At 47.7% G+C, this 12756-nt stretch overlaps 1 protein-coding gene across 1 annotated transcript in view; it reads right to left on the bottom strand.

Annotated features, from left to right (window-relative positions):
• DNAAF9 (dynein axonemal assembly factor 9) overlaps nucleotides 1-12756 on the bottom strand; it is a 78163-nt gene that overhangs the window by 24878 nt on the left and 40529 nt on the right. The window contains exons 17-23 of the mRNA XM_082236330.1: nucleotides 11671-11782; nucleotides 9741-9811; nucleotides 8304-8354; nucleotides 7326-7413; nucleotides 5187-5290; nucleotides 3292-3438; nucleotides 1546-1634 (exon numbers count right to left, since the gene is read on the bottom strand). Of these exons, the coding sequence (XP_082092456.1) occupies nucleotides 1546-1634; nucleotides 3292-3438; nucleotides 5187-5290; nucleotides 7326-7413; nucleotides 8304-8354; nucleotides 9741-9811; nucleotides 11671-11782 (662 nt within the window). The remainder of the gene's footprint in view (nucleotides 1-1545; nucleotides 1635-3291; nucleotides 3439-5186; nucleotides 5291-7325; nucleotides 7414-8303; nucleotides 8355-9740; nucleotides 9812-11670; nucleotides 11783-12756) is intronic.

The following is a 12756-nucleotide window of genomic DNA, read 5'->3' as shown; positions in this document are numbered from 1 at the left end:
GGATCTGGCCGTAGGAAAATGCTCTCTCCGTTTCCTTCTAGTCAACGTGCACTGCTGCAAAGCCAAACCACCACGTCTCAAACTCACCTTTCAACATGAGGCCAAGGGAATGGTCTGGCAGGGGAGTGAAATACGCCACTCATTCAATGCAGCTTTGTACAAGAGACCTTTGCTCCTGCCTTGTGCCCAGGTAATATAATCGCTCTCTCTTCAGCCTCTCTCCCTCCTATAGTGTTCTCCTTTTCACTTCTTCCCTCCCTCTTGCCAAAAGACAGCTGTGGCTCTGCTGGAGCGACCACTCAGGCCAGGCTGCGACCAAGAACACCTCCAGGTACCCTTTGCATTCTACATGCAAGATGATTTGTGCTCGTGATGGCACTGGGTGGAAAGATGCAACTCCCCTTCAACACTGTTTTTCCATGCAGAACTTCAGGAGTGGAAATCCTGCTGTGTTTCCAATCAGCGCAAGCCTAGGAGCTTCCGACTAGAAGCCTGTAATTTTCTCCACTGTATCTCCTATGTGGACGGCACAGTATAAATCTGCTGCGAATGCACTATGACTGCATCAGCGTGGATCAGGACAGCTAGCCTTCAAACTTTTTGGAGCCAGGACACACATTTTAAAGGCAAACTTCAGATTTCTTCATGCACACACTCGTTCCCCCCCTTCTTTTTAGGGTGACTGAACGGCAAAGGGCAGCAGACCTCTGAAATTTTAAGAGCTTTTAACAGAAGAGGGAATTGGGGGAGGCAGCTTAGAAAAGATGAACCTATAAATGGGCTCCTATTAAACTATTGAGTGACTCTCCTCCATTGCACTGTTACCTGTCTTTCTCTCTCTCTCTGCATTTGTGCTGCTGTTTAAAAAGAAACCCATGCAAAAAGGAAAATGGCTTTGGCATTCTTGCGACTCACCTTAGGCTGCAGGGAGACTTTCTCGCGGGTCCTGACCCACCAGCTGAAGGGCCAGTGGCCTCAAAGGAGGCCAGAGGGACCTCCACTAATATAAGCTGGCAATGCTAACTCCACAAGAGAATAAATGCAATGGATCAGGGGACGGGAGAGGAATAAGCAACTGCACACACCAAGCAAACCAGAAAATGGCTTGATATTTAGTTTGCGTCAGCGTGAAACACACATGGAGGGACTCCACAGCACACAGAACCTTCTACAGATTCATTATGAGTGAATGTGCTCTCTAGTATGGATCCTTATCTTGCCAAAGCAGCACCACTTGCACACAAGGGGGAGGAATGAGCAGGGACAGGAGGAAACCCTAAGGTTTGCAGATGAATGTAAAATCCTTGGGGGCGGGGACAAGTGGTGGCTGAGCTCAGCAGGGGCTAAATGTGCTCACTGAATGCTGGCTGACTGGTGAAAAATGGAAAAGCTGAGCGGGGAGATGGGATGGAATGGAACATCCTAGAAAAGGGCATGGCTGGCAGGCAAGCCTCCTGGGACAGGAGCACTCCACCCTGCCCTGTTTTCTTGCGGCTCCCCCCTGTTCCATGCCATTCTATAGAGGGGGAAGGGCCATCTGCTCACAATTTCTCCTGTTCTACAGGCAGGCAGCCATCCTGGGTCATCTTCAAGGTTACTCCCGAATTCCCCCGCTGTTGCCAGACAGAGCAAACCTACAAGGAAGAACACAAAACATTCAAATTACACAGTTTAATGCTGCATTTAATAGTTGCAGCAGAACTACGAGGTGGTATTTGTTTTGGAAGGTGAACCGCCACTGATAGCTAACCCAAGAGGATTCCTGGGGTACTACTAGTTATTAACATCTGTAATTAGGAATCCTCTCTGCGGAAGGCGTTTAAAAACCGAACTGGACTTCCCAGAACAACTGGAGCCTGCTGTCATCCATGGTAATAAATGCTAACACTAAGAGATGGAAACTGAACAGAGCTGCAGCGCTTTAAATGGTTTATTTAATAACGAGGAAAATGAGCTATTTTTCATGTCAGCATTAATGAGATTATGCTTTGCTTTTCCTCTACCAGTAATCAACAGTAGTTAAATCATTACTCTGGAGAAGAAGGTTAATGTGTCAGCATGGCTCATGCTCATCAAGATACGCTTTTTTAGGGGGGGTTACTGTCCCCCAACAAACAAATGGCACAATCTGTACTATATTAAAAAACTTCCCTTTGGATTTCGGGCTTTGGTGGATTAGTAACTCCCAAGATATTTTAAAATCTGATTTTACTTCAATTGACTCATTACCCATTTTTATTCTGTATTTGTAAAAACTCTATTTATTCTGTATTTAACAAAACTCTATTAATACAAAACATTGCCTCTTCTTCATAGAGCCAAAGGCAGATTCTCTCTCTCTCACACACACAACACATACATACAAACAAAACCACACAAACACTACTCTCTCACCACACAGTTTACCGCTCAACAATTTTATGATTTTTGCCTCCACTGAAAAGCCATCGCTCTGAAGACAATGTGAACACGCTGTCAGTGATGTCTGACTTGCAATGACCCTTTCACGTGTGCAAATTATTACTTGCACGTTCAGACCATCGGCGAACACAGTATCTTGTGTGACTTCAAAAGACAGTCAACGACAGAGAAGGCAAACAGCAGTGGCAAAGGAGGTTCATCACTCGCTTGTGTCAGAGTAAACTAGAGGCATTTTGACCAAGCCAAGTCCCAGGGTTCAGCCCTGCCCAGACCTCAAACCTGAGGTCTGCACAGAGGAAAAGATGCATTTTCACTGTGACCCTGAAGAGGAATTGCAGTGGTGTCAGACACAACAACTTCCATCATCTTTGGGTGTTCACTGATGGAAGATGGAATCCAGCAACATCTTGAGAGAGCACACCACGTTGGTTACCCTCAAGCTAGTGGATCTGGATATGCCAACCCCAAAACTGGAAGTCCCCATGCCAACTGCCCATATTCCTGGCTACCTCTCGGACCACTCCCATCACCCCCAGGGCCACAGGAACAGAGCAGGTGGAAAGCCAGGAAAGAACTTCAGAGCCGCAGCTGCCAAAATCCATGGCTAGCTCTCTGTGAGGTTACTTGGGAGAAAAAGGATGTACATGGAAACAGCTGCTCGGATCAGGGCCCGGCTGAGAGGCAGGAAGGGGCAGAGCCCCCAATGGCTTCATCCCTCCCCCCGAACCTTCCTGACCCGGGGAAACCAACTGCAAGGGGGAGTCGACCGGCAGAACATCGTAACAACACTCTCTCTACAGGGCGCCCCTTGCCCACCGTATCGAAAAGGGCATTTTTTTTACTTCTAGATCGATCTCTTGTTCATGTCACCTGTGAGTAGAAAGCTTTATAAAGCTTTGACTTTGGGAAAAGCGCGATCACCAGAGAGTTGCCTGGAGTGTGGAGCTGGACTGGCAGGTGTGCAAGCAGGGAGCTCTTGTAGTCGATAAGGAGAGCGGCAACAACACTTGTGGAGTCCTAGGGAACAGGAGAAGGAAGAGAACCACTTCTGAAAGGAGGCGGGTGGGAAACTGGCTCTCCAAGAGCCCCTGGCCACCCCAAAGGACGTCCGCCATATATAAAAACCCGACATCATGGACATCCTTTTGCATATACTTCCAAGGTTTGAAAACAGTTGGTTAGAAAGAGACTTTGTACAAGAATGCAACACTACCATCTACCTCTGTTTAAAAGGGATGTTGCAGTACAGCATTTGAGTCCATGAAAGACTGAATGGCCTGATCCTGGATTAGCTCCCTGATGGGGGAGATGCACGGGGAGGTAAGCCCCCTGTTTAGTTGCCACCAGCCCATTTTACCTTTACCTATGTCTGAACCTGGTCAAGAAGAAAAACCAACCAACACTGAACCAAAGTGAAACCGACCGGGAGCTTATGATTGCTTTTGCAAGCAGGTTCTCTGAAACTGTTTTTAGCATCCTGGAGGTTCCCTCTGAAAGTTGGTTTCTGGAACACAGCGGCAATGTGCAAACACTTCAAATATGGCACTGCTGATTCTGAAACACCCCCCTTTTCCCAGATGGTTATCAAGAGAAATGGTCAGCGTAAAGTGGGGGGGGGGGAGGCAGCTTATAGAATATGCCGCTAGGGCGCTGATTCATTTAGAGATTAAAATGCTTATCTCTTCCTGTATATCTGCATTATTGCTAGGCTACAGATGTTCCCAACTATCGCCACCTCTCATCTCATTTGTGTTATTTTTAGCTCTCCAGCCTCATGCCTTGCCAGGTCAGTGAAACAATGCAAATTCCCTTTCGGAGTTTTTGCTCCGCGCAGAATACCTGGCAGCCGTTCAGAAGCGATAGCCTAGGCCCCATAAATAGCCAGAGGTTTATAGGAGTTGGGTGTCTTGAAGCCAAACAATAGAAGGAAGGTCAGGGCCCACACAGCCTGCAATGCTACAAAGGGGCAGGCAGGCAGGGGGAGAAAGGATTCAAAGGGGCATGTGCGTTCATAGCCTTTGAATCTGGAGCTTTTCAAGTTTAACCCCTCCATTATGCATTGTTCTTCACGTATAATAAGCCACGCTTCCACCAAATGCTTTTGCAGATTGTGGAGTGGTGATGTAATCAAAGACTCGAGGCAGAAGGAAACACACACATACTTTGAGCACGTCTAAAAGTTCCCTACTTAAACTGTTGGGTGCAGGGCAAAAGAGCACACGATCCCTGCTGATTCCACTGCCACGCCAGTCCTCCTTCTACATGAGGCTGCATTTTAAACTGCATTTTAACCTGTATTTTAAATTGGGTTTTTTCCCTATTATGTTTTTACTGTAATTTTACTGGTGTTAGCTGCCCTGAGCCCAGCTCTGGCCGGGGAGGGCAGGGTATAAATAAACATTATTATTATTATTATTATTATTATTATTATTATTATTATTATTATTATTATTACAGCAGGCAGCCCCCCTGGCACCACCTGATGTTGTGGGACAGCAACACTCACCACTATCCCACTCCCCATTTTATTGCAATTCATCCCCACATCTCCCCAGTTTTCAAGGCTGTTTTTCTTCTTACACCTGCCCTCAGTGAACTGAGACAGAGGAGAGTCTGGCCAACTTCTGGTCCTTATTATTCCCAAGCTTTGGGGGGGGGGTATTTCTGCCCTGTAGAATTCTGGATTGCACGAGTCTGGAGAAAGTTTTTCCGCCTGCATGGACCGGTTGCGGCAAGAACAGAGCTTGGACTGGACCAGCACTCACCCCATCGTAGAACCTGATGGATGTCATGTGAGCCTTGGAAATGGTGATGCTTCCGTAGTGCGGGTGGCAGAACAGAAGGCCCTCTGAGAAGAAATAGAGCTTACCTGCAAAGGGAAGCAGGGGTGGGGGTGGGGAGGAGAAGAATATATGAGGTGCTTCATGCATCGGCTTAAAATCCCTCTGTATAAGGAGCCAGGCAGATCTTTTTGCCAAGACCACATGACACCGGTCTTGAAAAACCTACACTGGCTCCCAGTACGTTTCCGAGCACAATTCAAAATGTTGGTGCTGACCTTTAAAGCCCTAAATGGCCTTGGTCCAGTATATCTGAAGGAGCGTCTCCATCCCCATCGTTCAACCTAGACACTGAGGTCCAGCACCGAGGGCCTTCTGGCGGTTCCCTCGCTGCGAGAAGCCAAGTTACAGGGAACCAGGCAGAGGGCCTTCTCGGTGGTGGCACCCTGTGGAACGCCCTCCCACCAGATGTCAAAGTGAACAACAACCACCAGACTTTTAGAAGACATCTGAAAGCAGCCCTGTTTAGGGAAGCTTTTAATGTTTAATAGATTATTGTATTTTAATATTTTTTTGGAAGCCGCCCAGAGTGGCTGGGGAAACCCAACCAGATGGGCGGGATATAAATAAATAAATTATTATTATTATTATTATTATTATGAACTCGAGGATCATGCACAGTACTGACCACTATTAGGCTGAACTGAACATGAGGGAAAGAGGCAACGGTCCCAACGAGAGCAGGCCCGGACGCTGCCTTTGGACACAGCCACACTACACTAGCTTTAAATAAGCAAACTACTTTTGTGTTTCAGATGCATTGCTCCATATATCTGTACACTGTCTTTTAAGGGCAGTGAAGTGTGGCGAAATTCCTTTTAGGGAAACTCATTCCTATAAAGTGACGCCACAGAAGCTGAATCTGAGACAGAGATTGGGAAATGCAACTATGCAAAATGTGCCCTTTTTCTTCTGCATTTCTCAGTCACTCTCCCATTAGAGAGTAGAGTTGTAGTCACAAATTAAATCTTTCACCCTCTTCCCACTTTTCTTTTTTAAAAAACGTGAACGACGCATAAAAATTCACTCCGATGATTAAATCCACCAGATCCTGGAACTTACCAGAGTCAGTATTTACTTTTAAGGCAGTAATATTTTAGGAGCAAATGCTACCCTTTGGAGGGCAAAAGCACATTTGCAGTTTCACTTTGTCGCTTAAACCAAATACGGCAAGCTAAAACCTTGAAGCCCACGCAGTGCTGGGTTATCTGAAAAACCTTTTGGATAAAGAGGTCTAAAGGAGATTTCCTAAAGTGAACATCTTAGTGCAAAGGCTTTGTCAGAGAGGCTCAGGTGGTACACCATGTGTGCATTTGTTTGTGTGTGTGTGTGTGTGTGTGTGTGTGTGTGTAAATCCAAGTTAGAGTGCCAGAATGGCGTAAATAGATAGGCATCTGGGACTGACTCAAGCTGAAAGGGGACTCAGGGAGGTCTTTACGGTTAAGGGACAGAGCGGCTCTGCTGATCCATGGGGCTGATTTGCACCCCCAAGGAAATGTCGCCACGAGTGGCAACGCTGAGCTTGAAACTCAGAGCAGTTTCATACTGAAACGGGTAGATGACAAGATACAACTAGCAGCACAACAAGGGGGTTTATTTGAGAGGATTCCATTTCATAATAAAACAATTGTTCTAACAGGAAAGAATAAAGACAAAGCACTAGCTGAGGATGAGGACTAGGACCTAAGAATTATTTCAGATGGGTCAATAACTGATGGCATTTTATTACCTCCTGCCACGTCAAAAGCTGTGCCTGAAGCTCTCTGTTTTTTTAAAAGAGGCTTGCTGTTCAACAAGGAAGGGGCTGCTCCTGAAACCGGCACACACGTCCAGGCACAGGGCTAGACGTGAGGTCCTCTGAATCTTGACCGCTACATTTCACTTGAGATTCAAATTCGCGGGTGTCAACAAAATGGCAGACTTTCCGAAACGGAGGGAGAATCAAAAAGCAGGGAACTGGAGAAACCCAAGGCGAATGTGTATGTGTGTGTGTGTGTGTGTGTGTGTGTGCCTCTCCTTTCGCTGCCTGTTCATTCAAATGTCCCATCAGGGCAGGTCGCTTACCTTCCTCTGGTCTACACAGGGAATTGCTGGAAGCAATATAGGCTCCGTCGCCTCCCATCAGAAAGGTTCCCAGGAAAGATTCTTCTTCCTATAAAGATGGGGAGTTTTTTCAGGATCAAACAATGGCAACAGAGTCTCTGAACTGGACCAATTATATTTGAAAGATACTCTCTCCCTATCGGCTGAACGTTGATCCACAACACCCCTTAGGAACACTGGAAGGTGCCTGGTACCAACTCGGACAATTTGTCCATCCAGTTCATCATTGTCTGACTGGAGGAGGTTCTCCAGAGTTGTTTTCTCAGTTGCTATGTGATCTTTCAAATCGCTACGGAAAGTACATGCTCTATGAGCCATCCCTGAACCAATGGCAAAACCTCTTGTCTTTTCTGACTGTACCCGACATGAGGAATGGGCAACCGGTGGCCCTTGGTTTTCTCTTGGTCTCCCATCACCCTCAGCCACATTTGATGGGCAGGATCTGCAGGGCCATAGATTCCCTATCCCTGCCCCAGTGGTTCTCAGAATGATTGCAAGGCCTCCCCTTAGGAGGTATGGAGCTCCTGGAGGGAGGAGTGCTGGGTTTTAGAGAGAGGTCACGTCCAGAAGCTAGGGCTGTCTTCTGCCTCCATCAAGCAGGACTGTGTGTGCATAAAAGTGGTCTGAATGTCCCCTCATCTAAACTGGATGCAGGGCAGAGGACTGAGCCCTCGATGGCCCTTTAGCCTCATTTTGTTCAAGGACAGGCTTAGAAAAGTTGCTTTTAGCCTTCTCATTGTGCATGCAAACCACATCTAAAGAGCTAAATCTGCAAAACAAGTGGTGGGGAGGAAGAGGACAAGCACTGAGACAGAAACGGACAATATAACACAAAGCTTAACATTCTTGGGAACCTCCACCAGCATAGCGTTGACTCAGACACACTCACACACTAACACGACCTCAAGCTTAATCAGCCGGCCAAGTTGCGTTACAAACCTTCAGGATTTGCTGGGCCTTCTCTGACAGTTTCACTTCGTTATCTTCAACCTGTAAACAAAGCCAACAATTGCTTCAGCTCAGCGCATTTCCTTTGCAAACTGGAAATCCTGTAATGTGGATGCAGTGGATCTCTTGCAGCTTCTGCCGCCTGAACTGTTTCAAGGTGCGCAACTTAGAACGACAGAACTGTAGAGCTGGAAGGGACCATGAGAGTCATCTAGTCCAACCGCCTGCCGTGCAGGAATCTTTCACCCAACGTGGGGCTCGAACCCATAACCTTGAGATCAACAGCTGATTGCTCCATCGACTGAGCTATCCCTTTGGACTACATGGGCTCAACTATGGCAATAATCCATGGCCGCAGTTTTATGGAGCAAGCATAAAATGGTCTTCAGCCACAGTGCCATATGACAGTTTTACTCGGGTGTCGGGCTTAAGCTGAAAGACAGTGACTGGGCAAAGGTAACCTTAATAATAAATTTTATTTATACCCCGCCCTCCCTGGCCAGAGCTCAGGGCAGCTAACACCAATAAAATCACAGTAAAAACATAATGGGGGGAACGGGGGAGGGAACCAATTTAAAATACAGGTTAAAATGCTATATAAAATGCAGTCTCATTTTAAAGTAGCCGATAAATCAAGACCATAAGGGGAGGGAAACATAAGAGTTTGGGTCAGAGTGAGTCCAAACCAAAGGACAGGCGGAACAGCTCCGTCTTGCAGGCCCTGAGGAAAGATGTCAAGTCCCGCAGGGCCCTCGTCTCTTGTGACAGAGCGTTCCACCACGTTGGGGCCAGTGCTGAAAAGGCCCTGGCCTTAGTTGAAACCAATCTAACTTCCTTGAGGCATGGGACCTCCAAAGTGTTGTTAACCTTGTGATTCTCAAGGCTGAGTCTCTCCTGGGTCCTAGTCCAGGCATAGGCAAACTCAGCCCTCTAGATGTTTTGGGACTACAACTCCCATGATCCCTAGCTAACAGGACCAGTGGTCAGGGATGAAGGGAATTGTAGTCCCAAAACATCTAGAGGGCTGAGTTTGCCTATGCCTGTCCTAGTCCATCTCTCTATGTGTCACACCACAGAGCATCTCTTCATTTGTGTGATTCTCACACTTTGTGCCAAAGTCTCCTCCTATCTTGGAATCCCCTCTACTTTTCATTTCCTACTGGACAAAAGCACTTTGGCTGAATTTGCACGCAGGAAAAGTTAACACAATTCAGTCCTCGGTCCTATTTAATCAGCTTTACATCTAGTATCCTTGACTAAGATTGCCAAGTACAGAATCCATTTCAAGCACAATTTCACAGTTGCACTTGGAACAAGCTCAGCAGAGTAGTTTTCCTTGCTTTCGGCACATTCGTAAGAAAAAGTTCCACAATGATATCACTAAAAGAAAAAAAGGGGGGGAGGTTAAGGGAATGAAGTCATACCTACCAGCCAAGAAACAGATCTCGGGATAGCTGCAGTGAGAATGACGTAGCTGGTTTCTGTGCTAATGCTGCCATCTGCAGGAAAGCAAAGAAAAGCATAAGTAGCGTAGCTCCCGAGCGTCCGGAGATTTAACATCGTGCATGACTGTGGCTCAGTGGAGCTGTTTCATTGGAGGGATTCATTTCCTAAGCCATGTACAGTCAAACCTCGGTTCTCAAACGGCTCCGCTTTTAAACATTTTGTCTCCCGAACGCCAAAAACCTGGAAGTAAATGCTCCGGCTTACAAATGTTTTTCGGAACCCAAACATCTGACGCAGTTTCCGCTTGAGTGCAGGAAGCTCTTGCAACCAATCGGAAGCCGCACCTCTGTTGTCGAATGTTTTGGAAGTTGAACGGCCTTCCAGAACAAAATACATTCGACAACCGAGGTTTGACTGTAACAGGAAGGGGACAGTTTGTAGATGTTGCCTCCAGCGAACTCTGCAAATCAGAGAGGTTGCCAAGAGGGAGATCTTAGGTCCACTGGGAGCATAGGATGTGATTGGATCAACAATCCATTCAGCTCAGTACTGTATGCACCAGCCTTCACCAACATGACATTTTCCAGATGTTTTGTGATGCTGGCTGGGACCAATTCATGGTCCAAAACATCTGGACAGAGCCAGGCTGGGAAAGGCTGGTGTACAATGACTGCAGAACGATTTCAAACAAGGAGTCTTCCCCAGTCATGCCTGGAGATGCTGGGGACTTAACCTGGGTCTTTTTGCATGCAAGGCAGAAGTCCTACCACTATGACTCTTCCCTCCTGGCTCATGTACCCGTAAGTGGAAGGTTCCTAAAGGTAAAATAATTTATCACGTGCTCTAACTCCGTGCCATGATAAGTTCAAGAAACTAGCTTGGTGCGGACAGGCTTGTGAAGGCAAATGGGGGCAGGGGGCGGGAATGCCTCCCCAGATAAATAATATGCAGACTTCACAGTGAAGCTGAGGCATTTGCTAGTGTGTGCTTGATAAGAATTTAGCATTTACCGTATTTTTCACCCCATAGGACGCACCGGCCCATAGGACGCTTCAAGTTTTTTGGGGGGGAAATAAAGGGGGAAAAATTATTTTTCCCCAGGCGCTTGTGGGGCCAGCAGCGGGGAGAAGCGCTCTTCTCCCCGCCGCCCTTCAGATCAGGTCCGGGGACAGCGGGAAGACGCGCTGCACCTCCCCCACTGTCCCCGGAGCTTGCGGGGCTGGCGAAGGGGTCTCCCCGCCGTCAGCCTCCAAACCACTTCGGGAAGACAGCAGGATGGCGGCGTTCCACCTCCCTCTGTCCCCCGACCTTGTGGGGCTGGCGCTGGGGCTCTCCTGAAGCCTGGAGAACGAGAGGATTTGGTGCGCACCGACCCCTCTCGCTCTCCAGGCTTCAGTGAAAGCTTGCATTTGCCCCATAGGACGCACACACATTTCCCCTTCATTTTTGGAGGGGAAAAAGTGCATCCTATAGGGCGAAAAATACGGTACTCATAGGGTTGGTTTGCATGAAATGCTAAGCCATCAGCCAATGAATGGAAGAGCCTTGGGGGTCATGTGACGCCCATTCTGCTTAATCTGCCCTCCCATGTCCACTCTCTTCTGTCAAACTATAGGTTGCTGTAACACCCAAACAGGCAACCTATAGTTTGTGCTTGCCCTCTATACCAGAACGGTCAAACTATAGGTGGAACAGCAAGCCATAGTTTATTGTGAAAGAGAGGCAATCCAAATACGCAAGAGGAAAATAATAGGGGGTAGGAGGAGTCTGCAAGCCCAAAGTTTGATCACACACTGTCCAAGCTGGCTTGGTGTTACGCGTGATCCAAAAGCCATTCCACACGCAACGTAATTTGACGTTGCATTTGAAAGAGCTCCCCCCCCCGGCAGGTTTTCTTGGGCGACAAAAATACCTTTTTCTTTCACAAGAATTTGTGATGCCAGGAATGATTCTGAGAAGATCACCGACCCAAGGCAACCCCTTCCGCCAAGCAAGTCAGGAATGTCATAGACTGTCATGGACACCTGCAGCAAACCAAGGGAGCGGGCGGGGAGAAAAGGAGCAGCAAAAAAGAGCTTGGGTCAATACTCCCACTTTTATCCATCACAGCCCCCAGCTAAAATAGAGTTCACATTTTTTTGACTGAAGGAATTCTATGGAACAGCTGGGTGGGGAACTTTTTCAGCCTGGGGGCCAGATTCCCTTCAGAAAACAACCTTCTGAGGGCCACATGTCAGTGCTGAGGCCAAAGGCATAAGTGGGAAAAGCAATGAATGTTAATTTTATCTTGGTACCGTAGGCTAGTCTGGAGGCAGTGAAGGCCACCAACTTGGATAGCTCAAAAAAATTAGATAAATTCATGGAGGTTAAGCGGCTACTAGCCAGAATAGCTATATTCTACCTGCACTGTCTATATTCTATAGCTATATTCTACCTCCACTAGAGGGACGCGGGTGGCGCTGTGGGTTAAACCACAGAGCTTAGGACTTGCCAGTCAGAAGGTTGGCGGTTCGAATCCCCGCGACGGGGTGAGCTCCCGTTGCTCAGTCCCTGCTTCTGCCAACCTAGCAGTTCAAGCACATCAAAGTGCAAGTAGATAAATAGGTACCACTCCAGTGGGAAGGTAAACGGCGTTTCCGTGCGCTGCTCTGGTTCGCCAGAAACGGCTTAGTCATGCTGGCCACATGAACTGGAAGCTGTACGCTGGCTTTCTCGGCCAGTAGAGCGAGATGAGCGCCGCAACCCCAGAGTTGGTCACGACTGGACCTAATGGTCAGGGGTCCCTTTACCTTTCCCTGCATTGTCAGAAGCAGTAACAGTTGCTGGAAAGCCCAGGAAGCGAGACTGCTCTTGCACTCAGGCCTTGGGCTTCCCATTGGCCACCGTGAGAACAGGATGTGGGACCAGATGAAACACTGGCCTGATCCTGCCGCCTCTTCTTGTGTGACTATGTGGTTTCTGCAGACTCAACTATCTCTATGTCCTCCATGCAGGCAAG

This window comes from Podarcis vaucheri (genome assembly GCF_965113315.1).
Source record: "Podarcis vaucheri genome assembly, chromosome: 9".
Classification (NCBI taxonomy): domain Eukaryota; kingdom Metazoa; phylum Chordata; class Lepidosauria; order Squamata; family Lacertidae; genus Podarcis; species Podarcis vaucheri.
This window is presented reverse-complemented; position numbering and strand designations above follow the sequence as displayed.